Source organism: Haliotis rubra, unplaced genomic scaffold (assembly GCF_003918875.1).
Source record: "Haliotis rubra isolate DU_JTF1 unplaced genomic scaffold, ASM391887v1 Scf14, whole genome shotgun sequence".
Lineage (NCBI taxonomy): Eukaryota > Metazoa > Mollusca > Gastropoda > Lepetellida > Haliotidae > Haliotis > Haliotis rubra.
Window position 1 is genome coordinate 3,439,920 of NW_025765336.1, and position 21,172 is coordinate 3,461,091.

General features: G+C 39.1%; 1 protein-coding gene across 1 annotated transcript in view; it reads left to right on the top strand.

Annotated features, from left to right (window-relative positions):
- LOC124268734 (26S proteasome non-ATPase regulatory subunit 2-like) overlaps positions 1 to 12,075 on the top strand; it is a 47,436-nt gene extending 35,361 nt beyond the window's left edge. The window contains exons 13-22 of the mRNA XM_046703762.1: positions 1,991 to 2,153; positions 2,605 to 2,706; positions 3,381 to 3,451; positions 4,906 to 5,002; positions 5,893 to 5,975; positions 6,624 to 6,792; positions 8,269 to 8,490; positions 10,226 to 10,344; positions 10,709 to 10,823; positions 11,562 to 12,075. Coding sequence (XP_046559718.1) covers positions 1,991 to 2,153; positions 2,605 to 2,706; positions 3,381 to 3,451; positions 4,906 to 5,002; positions 5,893 to 5,975; positions 6,624 to 6,792; positions 8,269 to 8,490; positions 10,226 to 10,344; positions 10,709 to 10,823; positions 11,562 to 11,629 — 1,209 coding nt within the window. The 3' untranslated portion in view covers positions 11,630 to 12,075. The remainder of the gene's footprint in view (positions 1 to 1,990; positions 2,154 to 2,604; positions 2,707 to 3,380; positions 3,452 to 4,905; positions 5,003 to 5,892; positions 5,976 to 6,623; positions 6,793 to 8,268; positions 8,491 to 10,225; positions 10,345 to 10,708; positions 10,824 to 11,561) is intronic.
- Positions 12,076 to 21,172: the final 9,097 nt, after the last annotated feature.

The window sequence follows — 21,172 nt, forward strand, 5'->3', positions numbered from 1 at the left end:
CTAGGACATCGTTCATAGTTGTTAATAAATGGTGTTATTTGTCAGACAACTAAAACATATTTCAATTACTTAAAGACAAGTATTCTACAGTTCATCGAGTTTGAAAAATGTTCACACTCTTTCACTTATACACCAACTCCTTTGTCCATGTAACAAAGATAACAGACACAAAAAAATTCATAAAAAGTTCAATTTATTTTTAAAATTCAGCGGAATTTCAAAGAGACTCCCTTCCTATTCCTAATGCAATACTCCTTACAACTTTAACTAGGATTGAAGTTGTATTGGGATATATTGTCTCTTGTGGCGATACATCGATGTATCGTGGACCCTTGCGATATAAATATCCTGATATATTGCCTAAATGTGTTTTGTATCGATGCACTCGTATCGCGTAGTTGACGATGCAAACATCGATGCTATCGATGAATCGTTACACCACTAGTTAACATGGTTAAGGATACAGACAATACGGACAGAACTTTTACCAATTCGATGTATGTTTGAACAATTGACCCCTGTAATAGGAATTATCCTTTGCAGTTGCCCAAAAAGTGTTGTCATGGTTACAGTAATGTTTCTGTGTTGTCAGATTGGGCATAGAATAAATTTTTGACATTCCACTTGCACTGTTTGTATAAACTTTGCAAACTAAGCTCAGCATACATGTATAGTGTATTGTATAATAAATTAGGCTATATGTTTACCATGCCTGTAGCATACAAAAGAAAATAATTTTATTACGTTTGTGTTTTCCACTGGCAATCTTTTATTAGGTGGAAGGTCATGTATGACTTAAAGGTTGCATTTCTGTGTGAAGGAACTGTTTCTCAGTGTATCAGCTAGACAGACTTAAGCCTGTTTTTTGTTTGGGGTAGCTGATTAACTGTGTTCTGTTAGGGATAGGTTTCAAGCACGTCAAGATGCTGGTTAACCGCCTCTTTCAAAGTGTGTATTTAAGGATAGAGATGATGTGGCCAGAACTTTTACCAATTTTAATGCATATTTAAACAAATGACCTCTGTACCAGTAATAATCTTTGCAGTTGCCCAAAGAGTGTTGTCATGGTTACAGTAATGTTTCTGTGTTGTCAAATTGGGCACATAGTAAATTGTTGACATTCCACTTGCACTGTTTGTATGAACTTTGCAAACTAAGTTCACCAAACAACATATTTGAATGATTGACCTCAGTAATGACCCTTGCAGTTTCTCTTAAAGTGTTGTCATGGCTACGGTAATGTTTTCGTGTTGTCAAATTGGGCATAGAATATATTGTTGACATTCCCCTTGCACTGTTTGTATAAACCTAGCAAACTAAGTGTAGTATATTTTAATACATTTATACTATATCTTTACCATTCCTATAGCCTACAAAAGAAAATCATTTTGCTAAATTCGTGTTTTCTACTACTAGACATTATTAGGTTGAAAGTGTCATTCTGTATCCAGTTATCTGTGTTTGTGTTTATCAGTTAGACAGACTTTAGACTGGTTCATGTTTTGGGATTACTGATGGACCTGTTCTGCTAGGGCTAGGTTTCATACAAACCAAAAGGATGGTTAACCAAATCTTTATAAATATGTTGTGTTAACATGTTTAAGGATACAGACAATACGGACAGAACTTTTACCAATTCGATGTATGTTTGAACAATTGACCCCTGTAATAGGAATTATCCATTGCAGTTGCCCAAAAAGTGTTGTCATGGTTACAGTTATGTTTCTGTGTTGTCAAATTGGGCACATAGTAAATTGTTGACATTCCACTTGCACTGTTTGTATGAACTTTGCAAACTAAGTTCACCAAACAACATATTTGAATGATTGACCTCAGTTATGACCCTTGCATTGTTTGTATAAACTTTGCAAACTAAGTTCATCAAACAAAGTTGTAGATCGATCAAGGTTGAGTGTTCTGCATCTTATACTTATGATCATTTACAGCATTCAAGTATTGATGGTATAAAGATGGGAGTTGTTGTTTGCAGGTGATTGGTATGGCTGCCTTGGCTTGTGGCATGATAGCAGTTGGGAGTTGCAATGGTGATGTGACATCTACAGTTCTACAGACCATGATGGAGAGGTCTGAAGCAGATCTCAAGGACACATACTCAAGATACCTGGCTCTTGGGCTTGCATTAACTTATTTAGGTAAGATATCAGGGTACGATTTTATGTTTTTTCACTACTTGCACCAAGTGTCAGATGTTTGCTTTTTAACTGACAATTTCATTTATGAACTTAGGCGGTTGGGTAGCCTTGTGTTTAAAGCATTCGCTCGTCACGCCAAAGACCCAGGTTCGATTTCCTCACATGGATACAATGTGCGAAGTCATTTCTGGTGTCCCCTGCCGTGGTATTGCTGGAATACTGCTAAAAGCGGCATAAAACCATATTCACTCACTCCCTCACTCACTCGCGTCTTTTCACTTAAAGGCATTTTTGCTCCTTCATCAGGTAAATGGTGTAGCAAGAATTAGCTCTAAAACTGTGTGTAAAGAATAAAAAGCTTTTATCCATGAAACATATGTATTCTTGTTTTAGATGTGTTTTTAGTTATCTTTTCAAACTGATGTTTCAAGTCCACCATTTGTTTGTGAAGGTAAACAAGACTCTGTGGATGCCACACTTGTAGCTCTGGAGGTGGTGGGGGAACCACTCAAGTCAATGGCCACCATGCTGGTTGATGTGTGTGCATATGCAGGTATGTACAAAATACACTGATGATGTTATGGGAGATACTGTGTTGATGGTATGGCAGGACGAGGTCATGGTTGCATAGCTGCCAACCATCCCAAGATTTTAGTAATTGTTACACATTTGCATGTAGAAATATATGCTTTCTTTCTTTTTTGGTCTAAATAATATACCAATCAAAATTAAAATCAAAAGGACTAAATTTCAAAGACACCGGTGGAGGTCATTATATAGTGCTACTTCAACTTCTTTAACTGCAAGTGCATCCTGTATGGAAACTGTTTCATCTGTCAGATCAAAGCATTATACTTTTTGGAATTTGCTGTAATTGAAATAGAAACTAAGCAATACATTTATCAAATTAGTTTTGGAATCACTTGACTCTTTTGTACTGTAAAGTCACCTTAAATGGATACACAAACTACGAAAATGCAGTTGGTATTTGTGTCCAGGAGATTGGAACAAATTACTAGTTGTAATTTGGGAAAGTTTGCCGCTTAGTTCTTCATAACTAGAACAACTCAGGCAGTCTATGCCAGATTATCCTTACAAAAAAAACACCTAGATTTTAAAGTCCATGTATTGTATGAAGTAGAGAACAGATGCTATGTGTAGACTACAAGGCAGTTTGTATATAAATCTGACAAATCTTCCTGATGTATGTTTCTTCTTGTTCTCTAGGCACTGGCAATGTTCTGAAGATTCAGCACCTGTTACATATATGTTCCGAACATGATGACTCCAAGGATCAGGTACAGTTAAAAACATTCATTATGGCATTTCTGTGGGTTTTTTTTATCATACCTAGACCCTGGATTCTAGCTTGGACATATGTTGATATTTTCAGCTATGTAATATTGACCCCTAGAAAGATGCAATGTATGTCGCCTCTCTAACCCCCTCTTCTTCCCTCCAACCAACAGTGGTGATTCCTGGTTATGGATAGTATCAACATGTACTGACCGTAAGAGGTGGTGAACAAGTAGATCAATTGGTCTGGCTTGGTAACTTGGTTTATTATCCCCCACCGCGCGTTTAGCGCAAAGCGGGGGATATAATTAGGCTCCGTTCGTCCATCCGTAGGAATTGGAATATCTTAAGATCCGTGACTGGATTCTTTTCATATTTGGTACCTAGGTTCATCACAGTAAAAGAAAGGTCCCAGTCAGGTTTGGTGACCTTGACCTTCATTTCAAGGTCACAAGGGGACTTTAACCGTTTCCCCTTGTCAGCGAGATATCTCAAGAACCGTTAACTGGATTTTCTTCATATTCAACATCAAGCTTCATCTAGGGAAGGTGCAAGGCCCAGTCGATTTTGGTGACCTTCACATAATTTTCAAGGTCACAGCGACACTTTGAAGATTTCAGCATGTTAAACTGCATGTTCAGATGGTCAGCGAGATATCTCAAGAACAGTTCACTGGATTTTCTTCATAGACTTTCAAGACTTCCCTTGAATGTTTTTCAATAAGCACTTTCTTAATTACTATTTTTGCATGTTTCATACACAAAAACATTCATGTCAAGGTCAAAGTGAGTCTTGAAAATATTTGTGCGTTTCAACAACTACAGAGCAAGATATCAAGAGAGGTTGACTGGTCATGTTTTTGTTTACATTTAACTTCATCTCAAATTACGGCCTTCACTTTCATTACTTTTTAAGTTTGATTTGATAATTTGTGGCGGGGCATTATGTCACCTTAGTGACAATGCTTGCTGTATCATTGTATGCTGATGACTGGGATTGTTGCTCACAATATCGACCACTAGGTTGTCTGGTCATGACTCAGTTACTGGAAGGTTGCTATCACAAAGCCTTCCTATTGCTGAGTGTAGCAATAAACAACAGTCTAGTTGACAACGAATATTTGCTTCTCATCTCCTTCCTCCATGAGGGCAGTGGGGTAGCCTAGTGGTTAAAGCAATCGATCGTCACGACGAAGGCCTTGGTTTGATTCCCCACATGGGTACATTGTGTGAAGCCAATTTCAGGTGTCCCCTGCTGTGATATTGCTGGAATATTGCTAAAAGCGGCATAAAACCTTACTCACTCCTTCCCCAAGTAGAAGAGTCTTCGTCTTGTCTGTGCATTAAGGCGCAGATGGACTTGATACCTCAGGTTGCTTTGAAGTGTTGTCAGAGTAAGTAATCACTGCAATGATTCTGAAATTGTTTTCGTATGCTTACAATGTTATCTATTCCAGGATAACAATGAGAAGAAGGAAGACAAAAACAAGAAGAAGGATGATAAGAAGGAAAAGGAGAAGGAGCCAGCAGGTCCTGACCTCTCAATACAACAAGGTACTGGGACATTCACTAGCATGCAACATACTTCCTTAGTGACCAATTCTTTTAACTGAACTAAAAGAGTCAGTGTTTATGCATATGTTCCCACATATTTGAATGTGTAGAGGGGCGGTGGGTAGCCTAATGGTTAAAACGTCCGCTCGTCATGCTGAAGATCTGGGTTTGATTCCCCAAATGGGTAGATTGTGCAAAGCCCATTTCTGGTCCCTCGCTGTGATATTGCTGGAATATTGCAAAAAGTGGCGTAAAACCATACTCACTCACTCACTGTTGTGAAGACTGAGAAATTCCATTAAAATATCCCCAAAATGTTCATGATCCCAGGTTAAAACATTCGCTCGTCACGCCAAAGACCCAGGTTCGATTTCCCACATGGGTACAATGTGTAAAGCCTATTTCTGGTGTCCCCTGTGATATTGCTGGAATATTGCTAAAAGCGGCTTAAAACTATACTCAGTCATGATCCCAGACTTTGTTTTGTTCAGTATTCGACAAGAGTAATTGAAGACCTCATTTTCTTATGTTATAATGATGAAAACCTTCTTGGAAAGATGTTTGGTATATTTATCCCTTTAGATGGTTGTTTATATTGACACAGATATCAAACAATTCTATGGCTTGTGATCTTTTTTTTGCCCATATGTGTTGTCATGGTAGCAGTAATGCTTCCGTGTTGTCAAACTGGGCATAGAGTACACTGTTGACATTCCACTTGCACTGTTACATTTACTGACTTTGCAAACTAAGTTCAACATACATACACTTTATTTGAAATGAAACAGAAGAGACTTTCGACACTTAAAAGCATCATCTGTGTACTCAAAATTATGGTCTTTTCATTGTATTATTTCTGGTCAGTGATGTTCTTGCTCATTTATTTTCAGGCATAGCTGTTTTAGGTATTGCTCTCATATCTATGGGTGAAGAAATTGGAGCGGAAATGTCATTCCGAGCATTTGGGCATTTGGTGAGTTTTTAGTAAACATTTAATTGGAGTTTGATAAGTTTTTCAGTTTACAGTTGAAATTGATTCCTGTTCACTGCTTCCTTTGTGGAGTGCGGATATTTCGACAATCTCACCTGAGTGTCAAGTATATCAACATTGGTTATTAAAACTTTCATAAACGTTGTTGATAGATTTGATGAAAACACAAAGATGATATTCTGTTTCTGGTCCAATAGCATCCTTCCACTCTTTCAGATTGTAAACGGGGCAGTGGGGTAGCCTAGTGGTCAAAGCGTTCGCTCGTCACGCCGAAGACCCGGGTTCGATTCCCCACATGGGTACAATGTGTGAAGCCCATTTCTGGTGTCCCCTGCCGTGATATTGCTGGAATATTGCTAAAAGCGGCGTAAAACTAAACTCACTCACTCACTCAGATTGTAAACATTTCAAGGAGTTTAATAGTCATTTTAGTTGGTGCAGCTATTGCTATTTAACTGTGACATGGTAACGATGATGTCATAATGGTGTGCCAAGCATTGAAATTTCATTGTGATATCTCTTTAGAGGCATTGCTTGATCTCACCCAAGCAGCAGCCATCTCTTAAATATTTTTAGGAGAATTTAAGTATATTTTTGGTGAAATTTGTATGAAACATCTCATTGCTGCAGTTACGGTATGGAGAGATGTCAATCAAGAGAGCCGTGCCTTTGGCGCTTTCCTTGATCTCTGTGTCCAACCCCAAGCTGCAGATCCTGGACACTCTCAGCAAGTTCTCTCACGACAATGACCCTGAAGTAGCTCACAACTCCATCCTTGCCATGGGCATCACAGGAGCAGGTCAGTCCATACACCTGCTTCATCTTTGTGTTGAACTTCTTTGGTGGTGTGGTTGGGTAGCCTTGTGGTTAAAACGTCCGCTTCTCACTCCAAGGATTCCCCAATGAGCATAACATGTGCCCATTTCTGTTGTCCTGCCATGATACTGCTTGAATATTTCTAAAAGCAGCTCAAAACCTATCTCACTCCCTTTCTTGATACATTCAATCAGTGGCCAGCTTCACCATGCACCATTTTTATGCCCCTGCCATATATGGCTTGGGGCATATAGGGTTACCCTCCTTGTCCGTCCGTCCGTACGAAACAGGGAATGTACTCTATCCACTTCTCCACAAAAAACGCTCTGTGGAATTCAATGAACTTATACATGGGCTTTCTTGGGACTCTAATGGTGTAAGTTTAGAGACATTTGAACTTAGGTACATTTTGCTGAATTTCTCTATGATGATAGTGTAATAGGGGATGAAGTCTATCCACTTCTCCACAAAAGCTGCTCAACAGAATTGATTGAGCTTCTACGTGTGTTTCATTGGGACTCTAAAGGTGTGCATCTCATACCTTGTTCATCCAATTTCTTAATTTTGTCACTTCTCCAGATGTTTGAACTTAGTTGAATTTGGTTCTATTCATCCTGTTCGTCCCTTACAACAGGGGGTGTACTTTATCCACTTCTCCTCAAAAACCACTGCACAAAACTCATTTAGCTTACATATGTCTTTTATAGAGACTCTAAAAGTGTGCATCTTATATTTTGTTTTTGTATTTTATAGTTTTTTGTATGTATAGAGACATTTGAACTTAGATAAATTTTGTTGAATTTCTCTCTGATGATAGTGAAATAGGGGATTAAGTCTATCCACTTTTCCACAAAAACTGCTCAACAGAATTGATGAAGCTTATACATGTGTTTCATTGGGACTCGAAAGGTGTGCATCTCATAGTTGCATAGATGTTTATTGAACTTGTTCGTGAATTTTGTTCAATTACTTATCTTTATATGTCTTATGAATGTCAGTGGGGGCAGTGATGTTCCCTTTTGACTTGCCTTGATCATCCTGATGTGGATTTGAATTGAGATCAGTCCTGGTTATGATCCTCAGAGATCCTCATGTACTAACCCAAACTGGGCTCTATGCATAACTTTTCTCATTGCTATTTGGCTGAAATATATCCAGTACGATGTCAATATTTAGCTTGCTCACTTGAGTAACTTTTTGTCCATTTCAGTCTACCACTGCTCAAAGCCAGAGTCTAGTCAGTGTTGTCAAATGGACATTTTTGAGTTCATCTGACTGGACTGAACAGAATTTTACTAGACTCTGTCTTCATACTAGAGGCTGATATTGATTATAATTCCTACAGCAGCATTATTTAGATACAATGATTCTCAAGCTCAGCATATTTGTCTCACTCTCACTTTTTCTTTTTCAAGTTGATACCCTAATTCACCGGTCATGATTACTTCTGTGATTGCAGGAACAAATAACGCTCGCCTTGCAGCCATGTTGCGACAGCTTGCAGTGTACCATGCTAAAGATCCCAACAACTTCTTCATGGTGCGCTTGGCTCAAGGTTTAACTCACCTTGGTAAAGGCACCCTCACTCTGTGCCCCTACCACAGTGACCGGGCTCTCATGAGTCCAGTAGCTGTGGCTGGTCTGCTGGCTGTCCTGGTTTCAGCTTTAGATGTCAAAACAAGTAAGTTCCTTTACACACTTCATTGATAAATGGCCTGTGAAGGTCCAGGTAGGTCTTCAGTAACCCATGCTTGTCATAAGAGGTGACAAATGGGATTGGGTGGTCAGGCTCGTTGACTTTGTTTATGCATGTGGATTGAATGTGTAAATCACTGGATTGTCTCGAGTATTTACAGACTGGAATACAACATACACACATCATTAAAAAATATTTGTCCATTATGTGCTTTGATGATTCATTATTCACTTGGATGTGGATTGAGATAGTTATGATGGATTTTTCTTTTGTTGGCTCATGGTCTTATTCCTGCCCAAATGTGTTGTCATGGTTACAGTAATGTTTCCATGTTGTCAAACTGGGCATAAATTGAAATGTTGACATTCCACTTGCACTGTTATTTTTACTGACTTTGCAAACTAAGTTCAGCAAACATACACTGGTTAATGACTTTTCAGGTAATTTCCACAAATGAATTATATATATGATGTTGAAAGAATGAATTGTGCTGTGCACTGATATTTTGTATTAACATATACCACTTTATATGAAGTTCTGCTTCATATCACAATCTTCAGCCAATCCAGCTTAAGGTGACTTGAGGTGAAAATGGGTTTACAGACGTCATGCTTGAGAATATTTAAACGGCTCACTCATATGAGTTCTGCTTCATATCACAATCTTCAACCAATCCAGTTTAAGGTGACTTGAGGTGCATGCATGCTCATATGTATGTGTATGTATGTGTATGTGCCCTGCTTGTACTAGTCCAGACTTAAGCTGGTTTTATAGTGCTAGCCCACTGAGATACCATGCCGCAGTGAAGCATGAATACCCCACTCAGACACATTATACTGACACCGAGCCGACCAGTCCTTGTTATACCCATTAATGCCGAGTGCCAGGCAGGGACCAACAAGTACCATATTTTAGCGTCTTTTAACGTTTGGTATGACGCGGTCAGGGATTGAACCCGCGACCTTCCGCTCTCCGGGCAATCCAGTTTAAGACAACACAGTTGCCCATATGTGTTATAACATCACGTTGCAAGTATGATTTGTGAAGTTTGTGTTCCTCCAATGACTGTTCAGCATTACCTAGGTATCAAGGAATATCCCACTTGGTTAAACCCCTCTGAAGGGTGGTGGGGTAGCCTAGAGGCTATAGTGTTCACTCCTCATGCCGAAGATTCCCCACATGGGTTCAATGTGTGAAGCCCATTGTTGGAATATTGCTAAAAGCAGCATAAAACCATACTCTCACTCAGTCATCACTCATTGCTTAATGTTTTACAACTATGATTGCCCATATGTGTTGTCATGGTTACAGTAATGTTTCCGTGTTGTCAAATTGGGCATAAAGTGAAATGTTGACATTCCACTTGCACTGTTTGTATAAACTTTGCAAACTAAGTTCAGCATACATCCTTATTATTAAAGTAATTCTATTGGATGTATGGTTTGAATAAATGACCATGGGGTGAAATGTTCGATCTACGACCATGTCTAACCAAACCATATTGAAACATGGTACATGCTGGGTGCTCAGCCTAAAGGTATGATGTACACAGCCCGCAATGGCTGATTTGGGTGTCCACATTAAACTGCAACAAGGTGTCTCATGAGCTAAGACATTAAGAACTGCATGTGTTAAATAATGGAATCAACAACAATCTTGATCCCAACTTTGGACCCCATTCAGTTCAACTCTCCAATCACTTCTATTATTTCTGTTGCAGTAATCCTGGGCAAGTCTCACTACGTCCTGTACCACCTTGTTGCTGCTATGCAGCCTAGGATGTTGGTCACCTTTGATGAAGATCTTCGACCTCTGGCAGTGTCTGTTAGAGTTGGTCAGGTAAGAATTTCTTCAGTTGAGTTGGTGACATTCCCTTATTCATTTATTATAAAGCAAAGATGAAACACAATATGAGAGCTATGAGCTGTACGTGGAAGCAATCCATACTGAACTGAATTTAGGTGTCATGAATATTGGGATATTTCTATGAAATTTTCCTCGGTCTTGACAACAATGACAACAAAGAACTGCCCCAAAATTCATTCCAAACTTTTTTGTTCAGTATGACTTGTGATGTTGAGTTAAGGTCCAGTTCTAAAATGTGGCAGAACTAGGCCATTATGTCAGAGCTCCTGATGACTTTACATTTTAAGGTTGCTATAACAGATAAATCTCTCACTTTCTCTTGTCTGTCCTATTACAGGCTGTAGACGTTGTTGGACAAGCTGGGAAACCTAAAACAATCACTGGCTTCCAGACACACACCACACCGGTATTGCTGGCGTACGGAGAGAGGGCAGAACTAGCCACAGATGAATGTATCCTTTGTTGGTTCATAATAACAGCTCTTGGAATATTGTGATACTTGTTCTTCACTCCATGGGTGATGGGGTAGCCTAGTGGTTAAAACGTTCACTCGTCACTCCGAAGACCCAGGTTTGATTCCCCACATGGGTGCAATGTGTGAAGCCCATTTCTGGTGTCCCCTGCCATGATATTGCTGGAATATTGCTATAAGCAGCATAAAACTAAACTCCCTCATTTATTCTTTACTCCAGGGTTCATCTTATGCACTACAACTTGATGTGCAGAGTTGTGTCCCTTTGTTAACAGAATCCACTTGCACAAAGGAAACTCGGGTATTAAAATTATTGTAAGAATATATTCCATTATACTAAGAGTCTTATCACAAAGATAGTTTTTGTGCTAGTGGGTCGTGGTAGCAGAGGTACACAACACTTACTCTGCATTGTTTTGAGTGTTTTATTTGCTATTGGTGATTTCATATTCTAGATTTATCTGTTACAGTCCGTGCTCATGGGGTTTACCATCAGGGTCCAGCTCCACCTGATGATTTTAGGCTTATGATAGCCCTTCAAATATGTTATAGAATGGGATCATCTTAACACTAAGCTCAGTGGGGCTTGTGGGAACCTGGATTATTTGCAGTTCTTCCAACATTATACGGACTTAAGATGTGACTTATGTACTGTGAAAAAATAACAACCCCCCCCCACCCCCCAAATCCTAATCATTATTTCCTTAACTAGTGTAAGATCTTCCACTCACACAAATCATGGAAGGTTTTGTTGTCCTGAGGAAGAATCCCGACTACGATGAATGAGAAGACTTGACTCAGATGTATGAGTGCTGTATCGTCCAGGAGAACCCAACATGCTGTTCCTGTCTGGTTATTTATACTGAAAATCTCTACCTTTCTAGAGCCATTGTTCTGTTGCTTTTGTGAACTTAGTTCAGTCTGAAAGCAACAGCTTGTTGACTGGTCTGTACACCACACAGGTTTAGGTGGGATGCTGCTAACACAACTGGCTTCTTATTGCTTTTAGGATGAATATCACCGAGTGATGAGGCCAGGGTGTGAACTGAGATTCCTGACTTAATTGTGATGGTTGTCAAGCAAGGATGTCAAATGAATATGTATGAATGACTACAAACTGGTCATGTTTGTTAATCTTTGTGAAACTTGGAACATTTCATTGTACATTGTTTGAGATATGATCATGTCATCGCTTTATATATAAAATGCCATGTATAAAATATTGAAACATCTACGTTAGTCTTGGTGTGGATTTACAGTCTGTTTGGCTCATGGACATAATTACAGGTGTCCATACCTTGCTTGTCATAGCTGACCAGTTCATTTTCACAAGAAAGAGTGAGTGAGTTTAGTTTTACACCGCACTCAGCAATATTCCAGCTATATGGCGGCGGTCTGTTAATAAGCGAGTCTGGACCAGACAATCCAGTGATCAACATCATGAACATCCATCTGCGCAATTGGGAACCGTCAACCGATCAGAACCTGTGTCAACCGATGTCAGCGAGCCTGACCACCGAGTCCGCTTTTAGAGAGTTCCAAGCCTTTAAGTTCCAGGACAAAAGTGGAGGTGCACAGCCCTTCACTCTGCCCATAGGCATTGTTCATAATATCAATCACTGGTTCAGACTTAACACCCTGCCACCATGAAGCTTAAATAGTTGGACGCGACTTGAAATAACAAGACTTGCACACATAAACCATATATTTCACTGAAACAAACTTTTCATTAAAAAGTATAATAACACCAAAACAGATTGCTATAAGATTTTATTAGTGAGGCAATTAGATGAAAGAAAATAAATATAGCGAATGCACATGAATAACACTCAAGACAAAATATAAATACTTGTATGCCCTTTTGGAAAAAGCTCCCTTACTGGGACCCTGAATCTTGATTGGTATCTTTGGCATTACATAGTTGGCAACTACGTCACGTGAGTAACCCACATCAATGTCAAAACCTGACACGCCCTAAAAAAATAACACTCGTACCTTTGACACTACTAATAAGGCAATATTGGGGTGGAAGGATGGGATATTAAGAGGTAAATCTTTTGCTCAACTAAGGCCTGGGAGATTGAGCCTTTTTGTTTTTAAAACAAAAAGGCTCAAAGTTTGCTAGAGATCTTGTGCTAAGTCATATATAATGACACATCACACAAGCGACCCTTGATGTGACAAAATTTGAGGAAAATTTTCATCCCTGTAAGTTTGTGATATTGTTATAATTTTGTGTATGACAACGTAACTTCCCCTTCAGAGTTTTGTGCAAGTATTTTGATTGAACATTTGAGTGTAAAACCAGCTCCATGCCTAGACATGTGATCATAACGCACATAGATAGGCCAAACAAAACAGTATGTAGAAGGGCAATACATACATGAAGTATAAAAATGAACTGTTTGGTATGAAATGTACCCTGAACTTGACAAGAACACAGCATGAACACATGATAACCCATTTGTATGCTACTCAAAAGACATTAACGAACACCTGATTCCTTCATATTACAATAGCAGGGCTGTCTAACATTATACCCCCTGGCCAAAGCAGTGCATTGGGGCAGCAATGACAGAAAAAAGTGAAGTGTATTGACCCTATGTTTTGGGGAAGCAGGTAATTGTCCAGCATGCCCATGCAATAAGACAGTCCTGGGCCCTGTTGCACAAAGCGATCTTAGTGCTAAGAGTACCACAGGCCAGTTAAAGCAACCACCTAAGCGTTAGGATCGCTTTGTAGACTTGGGGCCCTGTACTATAGTTAAGCACATTTTCAACATGTGACAGATTGTCGTGAGAGGCAACTAAGGGAATCGAGTGAACACGCTCGCTGATGTAGATGACACGTCATCATATCCCAATTGGGTAGATCAATGCTTGTGCTGTAGATCACTGGATTGTCTGGTCCAGACTTCGATTATTTACACACTACCGCCATATCGCTGGAATATTGCTGAGTGCAGTGTTAAACAACCAACCAACCAACCACTTTAGTATTGTGAAAGAATTGGTGTTCCTTAACATCTTTTGAGTAGAATGTGTCACTGTTTGATTCATCATGGCAAAAAAGGCAAAGATAGTTCTGCAACTACAACAGGATCCCTGACAGTCAATGATTATACCAGGTGTATCTAAAATGTATAAGAATATCCATGAAGACAGTAGCACCCATCAAACAATTTTTGATAAGAAGTAACTGCCAGAGACGAATGAGCGAAAACAATTTATCTTACCTCGCACATAAATGTTGTTTTCTGTTTGACAATAATAGAAAGCCAAAGTACCCCGCTTACAAGCGAGTAACATTTTCTATGTTACCCGCTGGGAATGCCGAACTCTGGGAATTCATTTGGTACTTTGTGTTAGTAATTCTTTATCACGAATAATTGAGTCACGTATGATGTACGGAAATTACTGATGCTTAACGAATGCAACTTGATGGAAGGGAGATAATTCTAAATTTGTTTTTCTTGTCGTCTGCTAGATCCTATGTGGTCTGAAAATCTAGTGTTGGCTAATTGCCTAACTCTGGTATTCCTTATTATTATCCAGTACCTGTGCTTCAAACAGTTCAAAATTAACACTGGGGTGTTCGGTAAGATAAATACGTTGTTCGCTGGTCCCTCAGGGCCCATAAACATAAACAATCATAGAGGGTACATCAACCATGTCCCCTTTGTGACCAGTGAACAACTTATAATATAGGTCACACCAGACGATAGAATCAAAATGACAAACCATGCACCATCATATTTAGATAATTCATCTGAATATCCTCTATATCTGGAAAGACCTAACTTGGCTATGGTAAAACTTTAATTAAAACATGAGAAAATTTAATCCTAAAATATCCTCCCTGAATTACAGTAGTGTCATGGCACACGCATGCCATCATATCTTCATTGCATAGATCCATGTTGGTGATGTCTGTCACTGAATTGTCTGGTCCAGAACTAGTTACAAGAAGCTGTAATATTGTTGAGCATGGTATTGAACAAGAATTGAAACACTAAAAATAGTTCTAAGATTTCTCACAGCACAATGAATCAATCAAATATCACTTATCATGTTGTATGTAAGGAGCACTTGAAGATAAACAAAACACACACAGCAACATTATCAGCCAGAAACTTGACATACAGGATCTTCACTGTTAGGCATTGAGGTAGCCTAGGGGTTAAAGCATTCACACATCACACCAAAGAACCGGGTTCAATTCCCTACATGGGTACAATGAGTGAAGATGGAATATTGCTAAAGGTGGCATAAAACCATACTCACTTTACACGGCATATACAGCACTTGTAAACACTCGCATGTTACTATTCTTATCTTCTTGTTCCAACACTTAATGAACCCATGAAGATCTGGGTTAGAATTGTCATCAGCAACCCATGCTTGTAAAAGGCGACTAATGGGATCAGGTGGTCATGCTCACTGAGTGGTTGACACATCATCGTATCCCAATTTTTGGAAACCAGACTTTTTCATATGCAGCCCCAACCTTGTGGAATTCACTCCCATACAATCTGAAAGTTTCTTATAGTATTGCCACATTCAAGTCAGGACTCAAAACATACCTGTTTTCAATGTATTATCAGGAACTCTATTTGGACGTGTACATATTGCTGTATAAATGTGGGAGACTCTTTTAATCTTTCATTGTTGAGCCTTGAGCATATCTGCTGATGTGGAAAAGGCGCATGAAGAAATCTGCAATATATATATAATTGCATAGCCCAATTGCTCATGCTGTTGATCACTGGACTGTCTGATCCAGACTCGAATATTTACTGACCGCTGCCATATAGCTGGAATATTGCTGAGTGCGGCGTTAAACAACAAACAAATAACAAACTAACCATCACTTAAAGAAAAGCTGCACAGGGGAGCCTTGTTGCTGATGAGGAATATTGTGCAATAAGATCAATTTCGGGTGACTGGCATATGTCAATCACTGCATCAATGACCAAAGTAGCTGCTAGCCCACTGTCCCGTGGCTGTTAACATTAAGGCCCGACATTTCAAATTTCATCACTTCTTGCAATTAGTTTCAGTGTAGATTAAGTGTAATATGGAAACATCAGCTTTATTGCTGATCAAAATGAATTTCACAGGTCAACATTTGCCAGCTTTTTAGCTGTTGTTATTACAAATTTTGCATCGGATTGCTTCATCTTTGGGAAAGGAATACAAGAATACACAATAATAACTTGATTACCATTAATACATGTTAGTGAATATGGGTGAAAGTGGTGTCAAACAAATTTCACACCAACAAATTTCCAAATTGGAAAACTCAACCACTCTATGAACTGACATTAACTGACTGAATACAGTCAGCACCACAATTAAACCACAACAGGTTCATCTTGTATCGTCTTACATGGTGTACAAAGTGTAGATCCATTGTTCTTCTGAGGGTCGTGTAAAGTAGAAAATCTCAATAATGAACATTCTATTATGTTAACAGCTAAAATGACAAATATTAAAAATTGTAAGAACACAGAAACACAAATTGTATACGATTTATATACCAGAGCTCAAGATAAGTTGTGTTTATTCATAAATAAACAAAAATATCACTTTACTCTTAATTTTGAGTTTTCTGCGTACAAATACACCAAAAACAAACTTCGGCTTGCCTACCCAAATATCTTTAGACTTGTATAGATGATGCTGCCTTTGATAGTAAATTACAATTTACATCCTCATTTCGCATGCTGCAACTATGACGTACGTTTTCAGCTTGTGCAACTTTAACAAAGAACAAGCACTGAAATTTTTTTATATATCCTAAAACACCATAATATTTACTCAATTACATAAATTGATAAAAAAAAATACCACAAAAAATAGATATATTTAAAGGAGTTGTGGCGTACTGACTACCTGAAGAAAACCATCAGCTACCCAGTATGAATGATACACGAGTAAATAATAAATAACTTACAACATTATCTGGAGCTTTGATATATGAATCAGTATACAATATATACTGACAGAAACAAATAAGGGAACAACCCTCCTAAAGTGTTCCTTTATATTTTCCCAGACTTTCACCCACAATGCACCAGAGCTTGTGAAGAATCCTGGTAAAGACTAAAGGAACCCTACTTTCTTCTGTTCCCTTATTTATTTCTCTCAGTATATGTATAGTAATGTAGAACATGTCTTCAAACATGAAGGCAGTGCATGCTTCATTCCAATATATATTATGGTGCTGTAACGTGCCCTCTGAATATTATAACTCTAAAATGTTGAGCAGAAATATATTACAAGAAAATATATATGCAGTTTGGCGAGATTCAACTTGATTGTTGACAAACAAAGTTCACCGAAGGCAGTGTGTTTTAGACTCACAAAAATCCTTTCTATTTCAATAAAACACTTAAAATTGCAAAAAGTTGCAATAAAACCAAATTCAAAGCTACATTGTACAAGCTGCCAAAATAAAAAAATTCCAATATGACAAACAAGCAATTTCTAGTCTCAATACAAACATCGCATCTCCACAAACATGGATGAAATTATCAAAAATTATTTTCACATAGGTGAGCTTAAGATGTAAGAACTACATGAACACACGAAGAAAAACAACTCTGATAGAATAACATCATAACCGCACAAATATCCTTAAAAAATATTTTCCAACATTTCAAGCTCAGATGCAAAACTATAATGTTGATTATTATGTGAAGCATGAACTGTTCTTCATGCATTTTATAGAATTTAATATGTGCTAAAATATTCTGAAAAATCAACAATCATAACAATTTGAACAAAAATCAACAAAGTCACAACAGTATTCCGCTGTTCATAAATTATAAACAAATGACATTACAAGTAACCCAAAGCTGAAAAGACATTAACAAATTGATATCAGACAGGTTTATGAAAGATACCAGTGTCACAGCTTGGGGTATCAGGCAAGTTTACTAAAGATACCAGTGTCACAGCTTGGGGTATCAGGCAAGATACTGGTGAAACAGCTTGCCTGTCTTCTTTACAGTCAATACCAGGTTTTATAAGACTCATAAAAACCGTGCAAAAAATACATTATCTACCACATTGTCATCTTTTGACCTAAACCTGATGCTTTCTATGCTGTTGTATTGATCAGGAAACTGGATTACTTTTTCTGAATGTTAACATCAATGATATATATATTGCCTTCAAAAGCTTCACGTCAATAAGGCACAAGAAATGCAGAAGAGAAGGCACTGAATTCAAATGGAGACTAGGCTGAGAACAGTTTATTGAAATAGCTCAGCATCGCATTGTTTCTAACGAAAAAACAATGATTCTGAACAATCTAACAGTTTTTTCTATAAAATATTATTATTATTGTTATTATTATTGCTGTCCTTGGGCCCCTGTCTCACAAAGCGATCGTAGGGTTACGACTGTCGTAAGTACTATGTTAAAGTATGGGAGTTACGATCACCTTAGCACTACAATCCGTTGTGAAATGGGGCCCTGGATTTGATCCACAAAGAGTTTGTTACATTATCGTAACTACAATGTATACAGTTTATCATAAGTTTACGAATGACGTAGTGCTAAGAACACTTTGTGGATCGGTCCCCTGCAGTAATACCTAGGCCTGTAGTTACCTTTGTGATATATTGTTCAATTACAGTACAAGTACATGGTAAAACCCACAGTCACTATTGTTTGCATTCATTTTGACTTTTATAGTAAGGCCAGACCAATTTCATTTCTTGTTTTACGGATTTTTGTCCTCAGAATACCTAAAGGCAGGAGGAAAATGTTGTTTTTAAAAATCACCAGTCAAAGTAATATTCCTTCTAAATACTAAAAGTATTTTACTTGGCAATTTATTAAGTGTATATGGGGCAAATAACAATCTAAAATAAAATTTCTTGTAAGTTTACATTTTTGGCCAATACAAACATTAGGATTTTATTTTTTGAGCGGGGAAAATTATTTTATATTTATTTTTCTTATTCTTGAAAAAATATGACCAGCGGATCCGTAAAACAAGAAATAAAATTGATCTGTCCTAAAGATAAGTTTTCCTGAACTTCAATGTTTACCTGACCAGACCATTTCATACCTGTATCTGAACAGTTTTTTCATGTTGCATAATCCTAATCGGACATTTTGTACTCAACTTTTGAGACCTACATCTGGAATCTGGGAAAACCCAACACCCAAATATAGCAGCTTACATGCTCTCTGTATCATAACAGTAATGGCTAACACAATCTGCCAACTTCAGTTGTTTGTTAAGCATTTCAATCAGTACCCATGTTTGTGGAACCCTCCAGTTAAAGAATGTTTAATTTGGAAGCCCACTGAAGGAACCGACAAACTAGAATTCCTGGATACCTGCAGAAAGAATAGTCTATTCCCATGCTCATTTAAAAGTTGAGCTCTTACCCAATGTAGCCAAAGAAAGATCTGATCTGGTCAAAAGTAATAACTAAACACTCAATGCTTGTGCCACCAAACGTATGGATATACTTACACTTAACTCAAATCATTGCATACAAGCTCTGAGACCTTTCCACCTTGTCAAAGAATAAACTTGACAAGAATGCAGACAAATATACCCATGACATCATGTCATTCTCAAATCTGAAGCCATTTGTGGAGACTTAAGTGATCTCACAAAAAATCACCAAAGTATGAGCCCAGAAATTTCCACTCTTATCAACAGTTCCACAGCAACTCAAGACCCTCATTTAAACATAACATGAACCGAGGTCTGGTCGGAATCAACCAGCTGGAGAAGGAACTCAGGCAGCCTGTGCGGCCACAATAACACGTAAACAGCCATAAACAGCTTCAGAAATAACCCATCATCAAGAAGATTGACAAAGGAACTGCTGTAGTGATACTCAATATCGGAGATTCCATAATAGAATCTTCATGTGAATCCCTCCCAGTGAGCAAATCAGGGCCGTCCTGTCATCAGCAGGAATGGCCCTCCTACGGAACTAATCAGGGCCGCCCTGTAATCAGCAGGAATGGCTCTCCCACTTAACTAATCAGGGCCGCCCTGTAATCAGCAGGAATGGCTCTCCCACTAAACTAATCAGGGCTATCCTGTAATCAGCAGGAATGGCACTCCAACTAAACTAATCAGGGCCATCCTGTCATCAGCAGGAATGGCTCTCCCACTAAACTACTCAGGGCCGCCCTGTAATCAGCAGGAATGGCTCTCCCACTAAACTAATCAGGGCCGCCCTGTAATCAGCAGGAATGGCTCTCCCACTAAACTACTCAGGGCCGCCCTGTAATCAGCAGGAATGGCTCTCCCACTAAACTACTCAGGGCCGCCCTGTAATCAGCAGGAATGGCTCTCCCACTAAACTTATCAGGGCCATCCTGTCATCAGCAGGAATGGCTCCCACTAAACTAATCAGGGCCATCCTGTCATCAGCAGGAATGGCTCTCCCACTAAACTAATCAGGGCCGCCCTGTCATCAGCAGGAATGGCTCTCCCACTAAACTAATCAGGGCCGTCCTGTAATCAGCAGGAATGGCTCTCCCACTAAACTAATCAGGGCCATCCTGTAATCAGCAGGAATGGCTCTCCCACTAAATTAATCAGGGCCAGCCCTGTCATCAGCAGGAATGGCTCTCCCACTAAACTACTCAGGGCCATCCTGTAATCAGCAGGAATGGCTCTCCCACTAAACTACTCAGGGCCATCCTGTAATCAGCAGGAATGGCTCTCCCACTAAACTACTCAGGGGCAGTCCTGTAATCAGCAGGAATGGCTCTCCCACTAAACTAATCAGGGCCATCCTGTAATCAGCAGGAATGGCTCTCCCACTAAACTAATCAGGGCCATCCTGTAATCAGCAGGAATGGCTCTCCCACTAAACTAATCAGGGCCATCCTGTAATCAGCAGGAATGGCTCTCCCACTAAACTAATCAGGGCCATCCTGTAATCAGCAGGAATGGCTCTCCCACTAAACTATTCAGGGCCATCCTGTAATCAGCAGGAATGGCTCTCCCACTAAACTACTCAGGGCCATCCTGTAATCAGCAGGAATGGCTCTCCCACTAAACTACTCAGGGCCGCCCTGTAATCAGCAGGAATGGCTCTCCCACTAAACTACTCAGGGCCGCCCTGTAATCAGCAGGAATGGCTCTCCCACTAAACTATTCAGGGCCATCCTGTAATCAGCAGGAATGGCACTCCCACTAAACTAATCAGGGCCATCCTGTAATCAGCAGGAATGGCACTCCCACTAAACTAAACAGGGCCATCCTGTAATCAGCAGGAATGGCTCTCCCACTAAACTATTCAGGGCCATCCTGTAATCAGCAGGAATGGCACTCCCACTA